This window comes from Paroedura picta, chromosome 11, assembly GCF_049243985.1.
Source record: "Paroedura picta isolate Pp20150507F chromosome 11, Ppicta_v3.0, whole genome shotgun sequence".
NCBI classification, from domain to species: Eukaryota; Metazoa; Chordata; class Lepidosauria; order Squamata; family Gekkonidae; genus Paroedura; species Paroedura picta.
Window position 1 is genome coordinate 59,138,973 of NC_135379.1, and position 17,935 is coordinate 59,156,907.

At 45.2% G+C, this 17,935-nt stretch overlaps 1 protein-coding gene across 2 annotated transcripts in view; it reads left to right on the forward strand.

Moving 5' to 3' along the window:
* The window catches only part of CNTNAP2 (contactin associated protein 2), a 1,139,689-nt gene that overhangs the window by 1,029,633 nt on the left and 92,121 nt on the right, over positions 1-17,935 (forward strand). For both annotated transcript variants that reach the window (XM_077304685.1, XM_077304684.1), the window contains exon 16: positions 11,833-12,003. In XM_077304685.1, coding sequence (XP_077160800.1) covers positions 11,833-12,003 — 171 coding nt within the window. The remainder of the gene's footprint in view (positions 1-11,832; positions 12,004-17,935) is intronic.

A 17,935-nucleotide genomic window follows, 5' to 3' on the forward strand; every position in this document is an offset into this window, starting at 1 on the left:
TTCCAGGTATTCCATCAGTTGGATTGCGACTGCCCTTTCAATCATCTTGCCCAGAAACGCCCTGCAGCATTAGAACTATTGGTCTTCCAGCCTGTATTGATTGATTCCATAGTTTATGTCAGGGAGCTCAAGCTAGCAGCTTGGCTTAGGCTACCTCAGCAAGTTTATGACAGTGGTAAGATTTGAACCAAGGACCTTCTGGTTCACATCTTTAGCCACTACATCCGCTCACTGTGCAGACATGGGTGTGATTGGCTCTAGAAACATAACTGAATGTCCTCGTCTATCTCAGGTATGATGATGGTGTTGTTTGTTTGTTTGTTTGGATTTTTATACTTCCCATTCTTCATGGCTCTGGGCAGTTTACATAGAGCACTGCATAAATTTACATGAAACATATACAAATCTATAACATACAATTTTCAACAGAACATCACAATCTACTTATGAGGGTTGATTATTTCCCATTTGGAAGCAATTTTTACCGTTGCTGTGATCATGCAAGTCACTGCTGCTTCTATCCTTGATGTACTTCATGATATTTTTCCTGGTGAAGCACAGATCTAGAAAGAAGAATGGGTCACAACACAGTAGTGGGTTTGAAGGGAACATCCTGACAATGAGAACAGTTCAGCAACAGGATGAATTGACTGTCTCATGATTTGGAAAGGGGGTTTAGAAAACAAAATGTGACCATTTTTCTCTGCTGCTAAATAGGTGGATTCGTTAGGAAGGAAACGCCATGCGGTCTTGTAACAAAAGGCTCTTGTATAAATTGTATAAATTGTAGTCCATGGACATCTGGAGGGCCACAGTTGTACAAATTGTATAAATATTGCACCACAGAAGGTCTAAATACAGGGGTAGTCAAACTGCAGCCCTCCAGATGTCCATGGACTACAATTCCCACGAGCCCCTGCCAGCATTCGCTGGCAGGGGCTCGTGGGAATTGTAGTCCATGGACATCTGGAGGGCTGCAATTTGACTACCCCGGTCTAAAGCTTAAATGTCTGCATTTCAATCTCTACACTATTTTTGAAATCTTCAAGCAACTATTTGATCATCATGAACTAAGGGGCAGACCTCGGAAGTGTAGAATCCAGGTAGAAGAAATTCCATTGGCCTCCCTGAGACTACTCCCATGTAAATAGCTTGGAAGTTTAAGCCAGTCAAATCTCAAAATGTTTGGGGTTTTTTGGGGGGGAGGGGGGTGGGATGAAAGGAAATGTAGTGCTTCTGTCATTCCTTGTAGAGATCTAGATTCATTGCCTTTAAGCCTTTAGCAGAAGAAGAGGATAAAGGTGTACCAATCAATTGCTTTCTCTCCCTCCTGTAAGTTTTGTTTAAAGTCCTTAAGTGCAGATTCCAGGGAGCAAATGCGAGACATCATGCATTCCCACATGCATTTACAGGATTGTGCATTCTGGGACTTTGAAACCTGCCTATGTATAGGTCAAGCTTGGCACTGTGCCTCCCGGGAATGGAAAGAGGCAAATGGCATTCAAAGAGAAGTAATACTGGCCCCAGCCCAGAACCTGGGCCTTCTCAGCCCTGGCACAGGCCTGGTGGAATGCTCTTCCAAGTGAGGTGAGGGCTCTGCAGGGTCTGCAAGACAGAGCTATTCCACCAGGCTATGGTCGAGGTGCACAGGACACCACCAAGTAGCTGGTCTCCCTACAAAACCAAACATAGACTATGTGGAAAAGCACCAGGAAGCCTCCACACCACCCCAATACTATAACGATTGTGACGTGCTCCTAAGCTTTTAACCTAACTGGGTTTTATTGTTAAGTTATAAATGTACAAATATAAATGATTGTAAATGTGAACATTGGCCTGGTTTTATTGCAGATGCAATAAATGGTTTTCTTATCATTATACCCGGAGCCCTTGGGAAAGGGGGGCATAGAAATCATATAAATAAATTAAATAAATGGTACACTTTTTATTTAGACTAAAAAGGGCACCATAAAAGAAAAGAAGAGAGATGGGGCATATTCAAAACCATCGGTGGGCCTCCTGATGGCCCCTGTGGTTTGGCCACTGTGTGATACATAGCATTGAATTAGATGGGCCATTGGCATGATCCAACATCGCTTCTCTTATATTCTTATGTCTGGGGTAGTGGTGCTCTGTCTTCTTGGTACCTCGGGGGGAGGACAACAGTGCTGTTGGATCTTCTGGACTTCTGGTCCCACTGATGGATCCTGATGGCCCCTGGTTTATGGCCGCTGTGTGATACAGAGTGTTGGATTGGATGGGCCCTTGGCCTGATCCAACATGGTCTCTCTTCTGTACTTGTCTTTAAGAGTGCCCAAATCCATGCCTCCAGCCTTGAAAACCCTATGGGGTCACCCTACATTTGCTTTGACTTGATGGCCCTTTCCACCACCATAATAATCCCTTGTGGGTTTTTCCCCCTTTCCATCCATAATTCTTGGAGATCACTTACTCCTAAAACATATTAAAAGTGTTAAACAGAATCACATTTATTGCTTGGGAGACATCAGAACCTGAAGACTCTATAAAAATTCCATAAATTCTAGATAGCGTGGAAAGTCAGAGTGATTCTATCCCATCTTATTCCCCTGTAGGAATCTTAAGTGCTGTTTTCTTGAGAATGAATCGATCTCCCCGAGCAAGTGTTAAAACAACACTTTATTGTACTGCCCTTGCAGTTGTAAAGATTTTGGCCCAGCTGTTTCAGGGAGCTCTTTTCAGAAAAAAGATTGCCTGCTTTGTCATCTCTCTAGGAATCTGAATTGCTTATTGTTCCCACGTATAACAATTGTTCTGACTTCTGAATTTTGCTTGATCTGAGCTCATCTTCAATTGTGTAGATACATACAGCAGAGATTGCCCTGGCCTTGCAGGTAGCAGCGGTTTATCAGCACTTGGCATGAAGATGAAACAGCCTCCTCGTTTTCAGGGAGAAGATCCAACCTACATCTTTCTGGGAAACATGATTCTAATCTGATCCTCATTGGAGAAATGGGGCATTTTTGTATGCGGCTAACATAGTTTTTGTCTTCTCATAACAATGAGCTTTTAAGAGGCCATGCTAAGCATTACAGATGTGTTGTCTTTTTTTTCCTGCAGCAATGAATGCATTGAAGCAGGATTGTAGTTGAACTTGCTTGCCCTATTTCCATCCTTCACAAAATTGAGGGGCGCTTTCACAGATCATCCAGCACAAACCCTCCATGAATTTTCAAGACCCTTCCATTTCTACTGTAGAGATTTCCTGGTTTGACTTTAGTTCTGTTTGCTTTGCATGGCCACAGTGGGCCTATTGCACTGGTTCTGCTGGGCTTGCAAAATGCCTCTCACCTTCAGTCTCTACTGAGGAGATTCTCTGGGACTTTTGAGTCTCTTCTGCTGGGCTTATCTCCCTTGCCATTTTGCTCTTTCATTTCCCCTTCATTGGAAACAGTGCAGGATGGGGGCACCTCCTTTGGGGAATCATAACTCAGCCGTTAATCCAATACCGAACTTGGGGGACAGGAAAGTCAGTCTTTGTGAGTTTGGTCTCTCTCGCGTTCTACCACGCCAGAAACCTCACCAATCAAACTGGTTAGTTTGGCTCTTAAAAATGTGTGATGGTTTATGGTTCATGAACTGGGCATACCGCAAACCACGAACTGAAACATATTTTCACAGTTTGTGCCCGTCCCTAGTTACAATAATCTGACATTTGATTTGCAAGGAAGCATTGTGGTTGAACAAGGACATGACTGCTGCTTGGCGTAAATATGACCACAGCCTTTAGAAAACATCAACCCCCCACAGGGTTGGCCTGGCATGAGGGGTGAAGCCTGACCCACAGCTGTCTGGCTGCTCATCACGTTCCCAGAGGTGCCCTGGGCTCACTGCACTCCCAGCTGGGAGAGAGGGTTTCTTGCCCTCAAAGGAATCCTTCCTGGGAAGCGGCCTCAAATGGGAGGGGCCAACAGGTACCCACCTGGTCTGTCAAACCTCCCAGCTGTCCAGCAGATGAGCCCCTGGCTTCCCAGCCAGGACTGCTGCACCCGTTCAGAGCCAGCCTCATTAATGAGACTCCCTAAAATCCCAGAGAATCCAGTTCACAGACTGGTTCCCTGCCAACAGGCTCTCCCTCATGCCCCAAACCGATAACAATAACTCCAAACTTGGAAACGCAGGGCGGGAGGGACGGAAGCTGCTGCTGCAGTCGACCTGGTGAAGAGGCAGGCCTAGTGCACGTGGCGGCTATTAATAGCCAAATGCCACCTGCCCGCCCCAATGCAGCGTGCCGCAACACCTTGCCCTGCATCAAGCACATCATGTCCTCCTTCTCCTGCTTCCCGCTGCATCAACCAGCGTGTCCGTGAGTCGCGGCCTCCTATTAGCAAGACTTGTTCCAACGTACAAATCTGAAGGCAAAAACTATTTTTGGCTTGGTCAGGAAATGTTCTAAGACCAATCAGCAAAATAATGTGTTCCAACCTGCATGTTTATCACGTGACTGGAAAGACATCCTTGCAGTGATCTCTCTTCCAAAGAAAATCCACTTAGAAAAGCCCAAATGTCACCCAAAGTTCTTATTGTTCAGGGACAGGAAAATGTGAATCACATTATCCGAAAGTTTCACATGCACAGAATCCAGGGACAAGAAGGGGATGTGCGGAATGTAATTATGTAGATAATGTTGATCCATTACTTTATGGGGAAAAAGCAGTTTTGAATTCACATCCATCATAGCCGAAATAGAAGCGTATTCCTACACTAATGGCTTTGACATAAAAATGCGTTTTGCCACACATGAGACCCCTGGAGATTTGGGGTCTTTTGTTCTCCACAAAAGGCAACCTGGATTGCAGCCCTGATTATGCTGTACTGTTGCCTAGCAGAGCTAAATGCTCTGGACTTTTATATAGTTCTACATTCTCCATTTCAATAGGACGCATCGGTAAGAGGGAAATCAATGGTCGCTGGATATGAGTGTCAGTCGTGGCATAAGCAAAAGAGAGAGGGCAGCTTTCTCCAATAAAAGTCCAGCAGATATGACTGAAATGGGAATCTAAAAGGCAGCGTGTGCTGAGGCAGGGGTCCCCGACACAACTGCCCTTTGCTGGACTTTTAGAAAGAGGGAGGGGAGTAAGGCTTTTACCCAGAAAGACTTCTGGTTGGCTGTTAAAAATGTGATTGGTTGTGTGAGTTTTTAAAAACATTGCTTTGGGCACAGCTGTCACTACGGCACAAGGATCTACACCAGGGGTAATCAAACTGCGGCCCTCCAGATGTCCATGGACTACAATTCCCAGGAAATGCTGCAGGGGCTCATGGGAATTGTAGTCCATGGACATCTGGAGGGCCGCAGTTTGATTACCCCTGATCTACACCATGTTAGGAAAGTCAAACTGCATCATTTGTTGCGTGTCTGGCCCCGCCTCCTGCAGTAGTCATTTTGTGGCAGTCATTTTGTTGCTGAACCCACCATGCCAGAATTCCACAGGCTCAACAATCTGTATTAAGATTAAGGTGGCCAGAATTTGATGGGGGTAAAGCGGGACACCGGGGGCAGGGGCAGGAGTGGCGGCCCTCCCCCCCGCCCTCCAACTGCGGAGGTACATGGGACAAATTGTGAATTATCGCCATAATTGTGACACATGATCACCTTAGCTAAGATATCAAAATAAGCACGTATAATATAGGCCTGCACGGGCATACCCTCACTGAGCTACTCAGAAAGTGTGCCTTACTTCCACCCTGTTTACATATCCAATTCCATTTCCCAGTTATCCACAAGGATGACCATGCTCCGTGAAGTCATGTAAGGATATTTGCTGTACCAGCTATCTCCAGTGTACTGCCCATTTGCTTCACAAATCTTGGACATAAAATCCAAAGTGTCTAGAATGAAACCAAAAACATAGAGTCCTTTGAGTCGCTCACTGTATCTGATGGTCTGGCAAGGAGCTAATCATGGACTCCACCTCGGCTGCTTTGAAATTTGCCCAAGATCCCATGTGAGCCATTGTGTGATGGCAGCTTCTAACCTTCCAAATTCCAGGAGTACCTCCAAGCTCAACGAGGTTGGGGACCTCTGCATACCAGACAGAAAATGTAACACAGGATCTGAGGACATGTGGACCAAACTAGGGCAGAGTCTGCACTTACTTTGTTTATTCCATTGTCAATCCTGTTGAATTCAGATCGCTTTGAACTCGGGTCTTCCTCTCCCCCCCTCCTCCCCATTGAAACAGTCTTCTGCACGTGGTTAGGGAGGCTCAGAAGGTGGGGGGGAGCCAAGCCTCTTTCTTTCTTTTCTTGAAGGGGGGGGGGGAAGAGCCAGGCAGGGAGCCTCTTTCTTTTCTTGGAGGGGAGGGGGAGAGGATCGAAAACGGCAGAGGAGGGAGGAAAAATCCAGGACTGACAGAAGTTGAGAGAAATTAGGGGCTTCTCCTTTAAGGCAACCGTGTCACATGACCAGGTGTAGCCTATCAGAGGTTCTCTACCACGGAGCTTTCTTTCCCAATCTGGATATTGAGGATTAACAGCACTCTAAGATATTGCACAATAAAGGTAGGGTCACTCCGGATCAATCCTTCTTGCTGCAGAAGGAAAATTTAAATCGCCCCAAATCCAAACGGAAATCGCATTCTGTGTAGAAGGCAGGGACTGAATCGATCTGGGGTTGGAATAAAAGCTCCGTGCAGTTTACACCTAGGTGTGTCAGTTAGCATCGATTTTAGTATTTCTTTTAGAATTTTTATTTGCCTAGAAGCCCAGTTTGGATTGGGGCATGCAGGATGGGGAGAGGGAGTTTTGCTAATCTGCTGCTCACTGATATTTTAGCAATGCAATCCCGATACAGATCAAGCTTAAACATGTGGCCATTTATTTATGCAGGTCATACTGAGCTTTAATTTGGATTTATGGAGTGGCTAGATGACTCGGTTATTTCAAGCAACATACAGAGGCACTTGGACTGTGGCAGGATTGCAGGCAGAAGACAGTGCTGAAGATGAAACTCTGCACCACATAGCAGGCTGTTTGCTGAGCATCTTTCGATCCCTTTCTGTATTCGGCTAATCCTCTGAGGCATGTCAGTTTAGACGCCTATTGTTAATACAATCACAGAAAAGGGATTAATTATATTTGAAAGCAAATATTAGGCTTTTAGTCACCATAATGTTCTAGCTATTCATTGTAATATGTTAATCATATGCATAATAACAAGAGCTCAAATCCAGGAGACGGTGTTGCTTGGAACAGCAAGAATACTATGAAATCTGCATTTCTCAAGAATGTGGCTAGATCTCAGATTGCCAAACACCATCTAGCAATCCAATATCTGATTGTGGCAATCAATAATAATGATGTTGATGATGAACACTGGGAACTGCAAAAGAGCTGCACAGCTCAATGTCTCGTATAGATGAGGAACATTTCTTTCTCCTAGGTGTAAACTGCACGGAGCTTTTATTCCAACCCCAGATCGATTCAGTCCCTGCCTTCTACACAGAATGCGATTTCCGTTTGGATTTGGGGCGATTTTAATTTTCCTTCTGAAGCAAGAAGGATTGATCCGGAGTGACCCTACCTTTATTGTGCCATATCTGAGACTGCTGTTAATCCTGAATAAAGAAAGCTCCGTGGTAGAGAACCTCTGATAGGCTACACCTGGTCATGTGACACGCTTGCCTTAAAGGAGAAGCCCCTAACTTCTCTCAACTTCTGTCGGTCCTGGATTTTTCTTCCCTCCTCTGCCTTTTTCGATCCTCCCCCCCCCCCCCAAGAAAAGAAAGAGTCTCCCTGCTTGGCTTCTCCCCCCCACCCTACAAGAAAAGGAAGAAAGAGGCTTCAAGAAAAGAAAGAAAGAGCCCCCCCCCCCACACTTCTGAGCCTCCCTAACCACATGCAGAAGACTTTCCTGTTTCAATGGGGAGGGGGGGGAGGATGAATCGAGTTCAAAGCGATCTGAATTCGACAGGATTGACAATGGAATAAAGAAAGTGCAGATTCTGCCCTAGAGTGCAAAACACATCATGTAAATTAGTAGGATTGGAGATCCAACCAGCATGAACTTGCCACAAACTTTCAAGCACCTTCAGTTTCTACCTAATTGATCCCCTGGTTTGACCTTTGTTCTGTTGGGCTTGCACGGCCATAGTGGCGCTGGTTCTGCTGGGCATATTGCACTGGTTCTGCTGGGCTTGCAAAAACACCTCCCATCTTCAGTTTCTACTGTAGAGATTAATAGGATTGCAGATCCAAAGGAAGAATTTGGGGTTTGGTTGCTTAGCTGGATTTTTTTAAAATTGCTTACCCATAGCAAATGATACAGAAAGCCTCCAAGGAAGGTATAGAAGTTTCTGGCCTTGGCATCCAAATGGATATTGACATAGAGAACTAATCTGTTTGGTATACAAGAAGAGATGGCTGTGTGGCTTGATCTATTCAGCCTGGAGAGAAGGCAATGAAGAGGTGATATGATAACTATCTTCAAACACTTGAGGGGCTGATTTAGAGAAGATGGAGCAGAGTTGTTTTCTGTTGCTCCAGAGGGCAGGACCAGAACAATGGGTTGAAATTAATTCAAAAGAATTTTCAGCTAAACATCCAGGAGAAGTTCCTGACGGAGCAGTTCCTCAGTGGAACAGGCTTCCTGGGGAGGTGGTGAGTCATCCTTCTTTGGAAGTTTTTAAGCAGAGGATAGATAATCATCTCACAAGAATTTTGATTTTATGAATATAGGCAGATTGTAAGTGGGAGGGCAGGAAGGGATGTGCCAGTGTTTGTCTCTTGTGGCCTGCACTTGCAAACCCAGGGAATTTGCTAATTTCCGCTGTGTGATCCAAGGTGAATTTCCTCCAGGCCAGGTTGGATTTTGGAGATTTTTGGTGGCGGGATCACTTGGACATGAAATTGGGGTCACCATGGGTGGGCTGGTAGTAGTGAGTTCCTGCACTCTGCAGAGGGTTGGACTAGATGACCCTGGTGGTCCCTTCCATGATTCTATGATTCTGTGATTCTACATCTGTTGAAACATGCCAGCAGATGTTATTTTCATACTATATGAAATTTTTGTCTTTGATTTAAGATTATCACTACAACATAAAAATGAATGCATTTGTAGCAGGCTGCTTTGTTTTAACAAAGTCCATCTATCACATTTGTCTTTGAAAATGCAGACCATGCCCATTAGGGTTTGGCTGGCTATGAATAGGCGTTTTCAGGTAATACCATTCTGAGCACTGCTCTTTTTGCTTTAGTGCCGGAGTTTTTCTTCCTTTTCCGATTCCGTTTTTGTTAGACATACAGAACCCATTAGTGTGTGCAACCAAAGTCTTCCTGTCAAGAACTAAGAACTTCAAAGCACTTCAGACTTTTCCCCTTATGATTTGAATCATAGCTCTCCAGCAGTGATAGATTTTGGTGACTTGGCTGATGGGTTTTCTGCCATCGTCTATATCAGTATATATCAATAACACGAATCCCTCGCATGACTTATATTTCCTTGGAATGCTTTTATGTCATTTGCTTTCACTCATGACCAAGAAAACACAGCATTTGCAAAAAGCCCGTGCTTTAAATGAGCTTCTCCCTGGTTTCAGTCTCTGCCATGAAATCTTTGGGGGGGGGGGCTTAGTTAGACTTTCTCAACATTTTTAGCATTGAGAAACTCCTAACACATTCATCAGCCTTTGAGAAGCAGGGGATCATGCAGAATATGATTGGCAAGCATAGTTGTGGACATGCCCATCCAAGACCCATCCCCTTCCAACCCCCTCCCAGGCCCATCATTGGCCATTTTGGGGGAGAGGACAGGTCAACATGACCAGATCTGGTCATCTCACCTGATAAATGTTAAACAAATTTAAATATATATATTAAAAATTAATGAGCTCCCACCCGTTTGGAAAACCCTTCCAGATCCATCAGGAAACCCCTGGGTTTCATAAAACCCTGATTGAGAAAGCCTGCCTGAGGTAAACAACTCTGATTCCTCCCTAGTTTTCCTTTCCTTCTAAAATGTCTTTATTTATTTTGGGGGTTATAGTCTACCGTATCTTTGGGAACTTAGGGCAGATGCCTCCCTTAGGACCTGTTTTTCTTCTCATTCCTCTAGACTAGCGATCCCCAACCTGTGGGCCGCGGACCACATGTGGTCCATCGACTAATTGGAGATGGGCCCCGAAGGACGCCTTCTCCCCCCCCCGGCCCTTTACTTCATCCCCCCCCCCGGCCCTTTACAACACACTTTGGGTGTCATTGTCTCCCATCACTCCCAGATGGGACTATCTCGTTGCAGAGAAACAAGCTCAGGGTTCCCATTGATTTGTCATTGTCATGAGTTAAAATTTCCATGAAAATAAAATGTTCCTTATGTTCATTGTTGTGGCGTGTCTGTATCTTATTTTGAAGGGATGTTTAAACATTACCATAGCGATCAGAGAGTGCTAGGGCAGTGGTTGAGAGTAGAGGAGTAAACTACCCCCCCCCCACTGAGCCTCAGTAAAATTGTCAAGCATTGAGTGGTCCCCGGTGATAAAAAGGTTGGGGACCACTGCTCTAGACACCTCTCTCTCTTATAACTTCTTTATTGGCCCTCCTCATTGATAAACCCCAGATAGTGGCAAATTATAAATAGCCCTCTGTACATGCTCTGTGCAATTGTCCTGTATTTTTAAAATGTGATGCATTTAATGCATTTTACGTTTTGTGTTATTAAGATTAATTACTATTATTTCACTAAATTCCCCGTGACGATGCAAAATGCATCAAGATGATTCCACCATTAAATATTATTTTCCTTTTGCACCATTTGTGTCTTTCTCTTTCTTTAGCCTCGGAGCAGCCCCTTTTCTTCTCATAATGGGGCCAAGGTATGGCAGCCTCAGTTCAGTCATTGTAGCTTCTAGGGAAAGTTTGAGCTTCTTCTGATCCACAAAAGCTTCCTTCACTGTTTGCTCATTTCAAGACTGTGGCCCTCCAGATGTCAAACTGTGGCCCTCCAGATGTCCATGGACTACAATTCCCATGAGCCCCTGCCAGCGAATGCTGGCAGGGGCTCCTGGGAATTGTAGTCCATGGCCATCTGGAGGGCCACAGTTTGACTACCCCTGCTTTAAAGTTTCACTGGACCATTTCTTGTTTTTACCTCATTAGCTTGTTTAAATATTGCAGTAACTTCTGATTAGTTTTGAAACCCCTGAAGAGAAACCCATCATGGCGCAAGTTGGCTGTCATGTGGGATGGAATGTGGCCTCCTGGGAAATCCGTGGGTCATTCATGTTGCCGACTAGGCTTGGCTTCGCAGTTGTGCAGCGGCCGCTACTGAAATGCCACGCACCTTTTTTTGTGGAACGCAACCAGAACTACCTAACTAACTATCTAATTAATTGTCTTATATGAGCTGTCTGTAAAATGATGGAAATATGAACTTGGGGAGAAAGTAATAAGCATTTTCAAATATATATATTGCGATATATCAGCGTAATGTTCACATTCATGGGTCTGCAAATGAAATATGTCAGATCTATTTTCTTTTCTGGCCACGTCTTTTTTTTTTTAATAAATAAAATCTGTATGAAAAGAGAATTATCTAATACTTTTGGGGTGAATGCGAATTTCAAAAACCTCTTGGATTATACCGATTTATTAACCTGAATAAGTGATGAATGAGGTTTTTTTTATTTTAAAAAGGAGGAAGGGTTCCTTTTCATGGATGTGGAGAATGCTACAGGGTTTTGTTTTGAAAACTCCAGCACCTCAGCTCTCTGTTTTGATGCCTTCTAAGTAGCACCTAAATCAAAAGAAATGCAGGTGGGAAAAATCCTTGTTTTCCCTTTGCTCCTGCCTCCACAGAGAATTACTGGAATGCTGCCTCATTCATTACGCCGTCTTCGTATCTCCACTTCTCCACCTTTCAAGGGGAAACCAGTGCTGACATCTCTTTCTACTTCAAAACTTCGGCCCGTGATGGAGTGTTCCTTGAGAATCTGGGGAATACAGACTTCATCAAGCTCGAGCTGAAATGTGAGTATATTTTGTCCTTTTGCCATTAACAGTAAGAAACAGCATCTGCTGGGCATGCAGAAGGCCCCAGGGCCCGGCATCTCCAGCTAAATAAGACATGGCAGTAAGTGATGGGAAAGACCTTGACCTAACCCCCTGGGGAGCAGCTGCCAGTCTGAGTAGGCAATACCGGCATTGATGAACCAAGGGTCTGGTTTAGTATGCTGTCAACAGACACCCATTTCAAATAGCCTTCTTAAGGGGGTTCGCCATCCTCATCCTCATTGCCTTACAAACATGTATGCAGCCAGTATTTTTTCCTCAAATCTGGGACTTGTGCCTCCGTGGCGATAAATTCAGATAGGCTCCAAACTCACCCAGCCATTTGGGTGGGTTCAGTTTATCCTCGCCTGCACATGCACAGTGCCAGGAGCTGCCAGGCCTCGTACCCCTTCCCCAATTCACTGCACAGACAACCAAGGGCTTGGTTGAGGCTGCCCAGCACAAAGCATGTTCCCTCCAAGCCCAGCCCATAATTTCACAGATGGGAGGCAGCTACACGAATGGTCCTTCATCATATGATGCCTTGCTGGTTGATCTTACCTCTCCTGAGCCACCTGTCCTGTTCCTGCCACTCCTCGTTGTGGCCCAACAAGCCCAAGGACCTTTTGTCTTTATCCCAGACCTCACAAGGCCACATGGAGTAGGTGAAGAAATCATCCCACGACAAAAGGCCAATCGCAGGAGACCCAGTCATGATGGACCCAGAAATGATCTGCTCATGGCACAATGGGATCTCATCTCTTATTCACATACCCCTGTGGCGCTGCCTAAACATGAACACATATTTCAGCTGAGTTGTGGAACAAAAGTCAACAGTCCTGAAGGTGTGGCATTTGAGGCAACAGAAAGAAGAGTGTCCTTAAATTTGCGACTGTTGGGGCTTACTTTTGAACTGCACAAGTTGATGTCCTCGTGGACTCTCTCACCCTCTGTAATAAATTTGTCACCATAGTTGTGAGAGCACAGTGATGAAGCACAGGCTCATGCACATAGCATTATGTAGAAAATCCAAAAATAATATTTTATCTTTTTTTTCTTTGCCGGAAACTAGACAACATTGCTTTGGAAACAGGATCAGGCATCCAGTGTACTAATATCCTTCTCCTGATATGTACATAGGGCTATTCTGCACATGTTTTATTCGTTGTATGCCTATATTGCTTTGGGTTGTTGGGGGGCTGACATATTTGGTTCCCTCTAGTGGTCACTTGGATATTCCATAGCTTTATCACTGGATGATTCCGGAGCACTGTAAAAGGGCAAGGAAATATAACAGAGATACAGCAGTGAACTATCGACGTCACCACTAGAGGGAGCAAAACACCTGCAGGAAAAGGAGGAAAAGATGCCGTATGGGCACAGAAGCAATGGAAATAAGAAGCTTGCAAATCCGCATAATGCTGCCTTTGTTCCCACTGCTCAGACTATTCATTTTCCCCTCCTGCCCATTTTATAGTGTCAGCCTCTGAGAATAACCCAACAACAACAGACTTTATTAGCCCATGTATAAAAGAGGTACAATACAAGGAAACAATATATACAAGGCCCGACAGCAATAGAACCAAAATAAACAAGAGCAGATATTGTACTTTAAAATGAGACAGGGTACACTCACGACATCTCATAGCAAGTTGTAAAAACTTTGAAACTGATTCCGTTAAAACAGGATTCTGGGGGGACAAAAGAAACAGTGCCTTGAATTCATTAGACTGCTGTTCTCTTTTACAAAGCAGTCTGTTTAGGATTGTAGCTCAAATAGTGAAATAAAATAAACAATTAAAAAAATGGGCAATTCTATGCAGCATTATGCAAAAGGACAAAGCCATTATGGTTTTCCCTAATTTGTTCTAAAGTTTTGATGACTGTTTAGCACCGGCTTTCTCAGCCAAGGTTTCATGATGTTCCTGGAAAGCCTTCCTTAATGGGTGGAATTTCATTAATTTTTTACATATCATTTATCGGGTGATATGACTATATATGGTCATGTTGACCTCCCCGCCCCCCCAAATGTCCAGTGATGGGCCTGGAGGGGGTGGGAAGGGGAGGGGCCCCAGGTGGGCATGTCCACAGCTCTGCTTCCCAGCCCTGTTCTTCACGTTCGCATCACTTCTTGAAGTTTCTTGAAGTCTGAACAATGTTCCAGAGGATTTCTCAATGGTAAAAAAAGTTGAGAAAGTTGTGCAGAGCTACACAAGAGTAGCCACAATCGACAAGGCCCACTGGCCCCTGTGAAGCTGTTTCAAGGGAGGATGAACTTAAAATCGCTCAAGAAGGGCATTATGAAACTGGACACTGCATCTGTGCCTTTAAAAATGCATATAAACGAACAAAGCTGCCTTTTGACGGCATCGGCAAGCCCCGCCTGGGAGGAAACTTCCCTTAATCCACACGTTGCCACTTGGGAGCTCATCAGCAGTCCCCACTTCCTCAGTTGTCGAGGAACAATCAAGCGCTCAAGTGCGTGCAATCAACTCACATTGTGCGGCAACATTCTCCTGACACAGAGCGATGGGGCGCATAGGCATACCCACTTGATTAGCTGCAGCTTGACTGCATGGATTCAGGGGTTTGCAACCTGTGGCTTAGTGCAGAATCCAATATGGCCTTTTTTTTAAATAGAAGAAGTCTTGATGTCAAGAAATATTTGAGCGGTAAGTGGGATGCTGGAATAGTCACTGTGTGAAGGGAAAGACAGGAAGTATTTTACGGCGCTAAAGGGGTTTTTTTAGAGATGTTTTACAGAGGTGACCAATCATCCCTGCTGCATGCCAGTGCTTTGAAACCATTGTGTATGACTCTGTATATTTAGATCGTATAGCATGCCAAAACAGGCAACTAGTGTTTGATAGGCTTGCCTGTTGCCTGGGCCTGTTGAGGAATTCCTGGACCTCAGTCTCCTATCCTAAAGAACATGGAGAATGGGGGGAGTGGCCTTCATGGGGACAGTCTAGGAATTTCCTTAGTGTCTGTAATCTTTACTCAGTAGTAACGTCACCTCCTCTCCAAACACCACTGTCCTCAGGCACCAACTTGATAATATCCTGGTTTTTGCCTAAGCAGTGACAGGGGAAGTGTCAAAAGCCTTAGAATTTGGGTTACAGAAACTGTATGGATTACTCAGTAACATATCACCATTCCACAAATATTGGATAATGCCCTTTCAATGCCACCTTAGAAAATCCAGCTGCAACAGCACTTTGAAAGTGCATTATCCAACATGTGCAGAATAGGCCAGGATAGCCTGATCTTGTCAGATCTCCGTAGCAAAGCAGTATTTGGATGGGGCCAGTATTTGGATGGGAGACCACAAGGGAATAATAGAGCTGCTCGTCAGAAGGAGGTAATGGCAAATCATCCCTGAACATCTCCTGCCTGGAAAACCTTACAGGGTCACGATAGATCGGCTGTAACTTCACAAGGGCTGGGAAAGAGCAACATGTCATTTGTCAATAATATTTTGTATAATTTCATTTATGCAAATAGAACTGATGCATTCTAGAGAATTGTGTTTGCTAGTATTTCTGGCATATTGAGTGTAGCAATTTTACTGCATCGTCTTTTAAAATTTTGAATTGTTCAACTGGAATGCTGTCACCACCACGAGCTTTATTGTTGCTCAGACTTCCTAAGGCCCATTTGACTTCACATTCCAGGATGTCTGGCTCCAGGTCAGTGACTACCCCATCTTGGCAGTAGCTGGTGGCTGAGCATGGGCGCCTGCAGGAGGAGCAGCAACACTGGCAACGCCCCTCTCCTGACCAATCTGCTCGCCCTGCTGCGACCCCAGTGAAAAGGTCATTCGACCCCCAAAGGGGTCCTAACCCACAGGTTGAAAGCCACTGGCTTAAGTAATGATCTCAGGGCAAGGTGTAGGTTGAGATTTGTTCTCTCAGACCTGCTGTTGCAGTCAGTGAGTTTGTGGCTATTAAGGCATTCTCTTCCAGCTCTCAGTCTTCCTGGTGACAAATCTCAGATCCTTGGCCCCTCATGGCTAAGAGACAGAAGCAAGTCCCATGTCTTCAAGATGGTGCGGGAAGGAGAAACATCAACAAAACCCAGGGCTTGATGTTATTGCTGGCTTCTGACAGGACACAAATTGGGAACAAGGATTGTTGCAAGCCAGACCCATCCTGTGTCAGCAAGGGACAACAGCCATCTTCCTCCCCCCCCCCCTTTCAAGGAAACCGTGACACATATCTTGTATTTTGTCTGACAACCTGAGGAAGATCAGCCATCTCTTACATTCTCATTATGGGAAATACTGTCCAACAGGCAGCTGTAACACAGAAGGCTCAGCAGGGATAACCCAGAAAGATGTCAAAATGAAGCCAAGATGCAAACGCTATGGGTTGACTAGGGAATCATCAGGACCAGGCATGAAAAAAAGACATCAGCTGTCTTCTAGTGGCTCATTACTGGCACTGGACAGTGTGCTGCTCAAAGTGATCTGCCGATGCAGATTTCATTGAGATCAATGGGATTTATGATTGCAAAGAGCCACAACTGGAGAAAGGCCAGCTGCTGGTTGTGCATATTCTGCTTGCAGTGAACTTCTTCATACATATCTCCTTCAATTCACCACTCTTCACAACAAGGGCCTGTTTGCAACTGTGTTGCCTTGTCCACATTTTGAACATGTGCATCTACTTTGCCAGCCTTTACAGTGACATCCTTGAAAGCAGAGGCAACTTCAAGACATTTTGGTGCTTGAAGCATAAAAATCCAGCCGACACACCTAGGCTGGTAGCAGTATGCACTATTCTTTTGTGCCCTTTAATACAACTCACAAAATATGCCTCTTGAGTAAGTTAACAGTCGGGCATGATCTAGTTCAGGGGTTCCCAACCGTTCTGATGTAGGAAAACATCTAATGGTGCACCCCCTGTAACGGAAATGATTATGGACATGACATCCATTTATCCTGTCCCAGGAAGCACAACAGTAGATGGCCAGTGGCTGGCCAGGCTCGGCTCTCAACCCTGCTTGCTGCACCAGTGCCACTGCCACCGCCCATCTTGCATGGCTGAGCCAACCATCAGGAGCATGGGGCCAGGCACAGAAGATGGGCAGCGGGGGTGGCAGTGGCGGGACTCATCACCAGCCCATCCACCTCTGCTGCCTGTCTTCTCCACCAGGCCCCATACTCCTTCCAGAATCAGTTGGTTGTAGATTGTGTTTCTACATAATCTGCGACAATCCGATTCTCAGAAATTTTTCTGAACCTGTGGGCACCTTTGGAATTCTGACACAGTAAGACCGTTTATGCACTCGAGGTTTCATGCCGGGCTGCAGGCTGGAGTTTTAGTTGTGGCAGATTGCCCCACCTCTTCTTGCACCCACATGGGGGAGCATTTGGCCCAGTACACCTCATCCGCCCCCGATTTGTGCTCCTGCACAGGAGCCAGGGCAGTGAAGTTCCCAGTGCGTAAACGGTCTAAGATAGGTGTAGCCACAAAATGGCTGCCTCTAGTGGCTAAGTCAGGCACAAAATGGCTGCTACAATTTACCTTCTGATAACACATCAAAGATCCTCATACTGTAGAGGCAGTTGCTGCCAAGGCAATGTTATAAAAAATCTGCACAGCCCATCCAATCTCCAGTGGCCAATTAGAAGCTTTGATGGGCAGAAGCCCCACTGGCCCTGTCCACTTTCCAAATCCATTTTGTCAGGCACCAAGAAAGGTGTTGACAGGTGCCATGGTGCCCACAGGAATCCTATTGGCGATCCCTGTTCTAGTTCATTTTCGGTTGTTTCTTTTTCTTTTCAGATTGTGGACATGGTAGGGTTGCTTCTCTGCCTGCACACATTCTGCCCATTGACCAAAAAAGCACAATCTACCTCCCTAAATGCTAAAAGCCAAGACAGTGTGGGATAACATGCAAAGCAAGA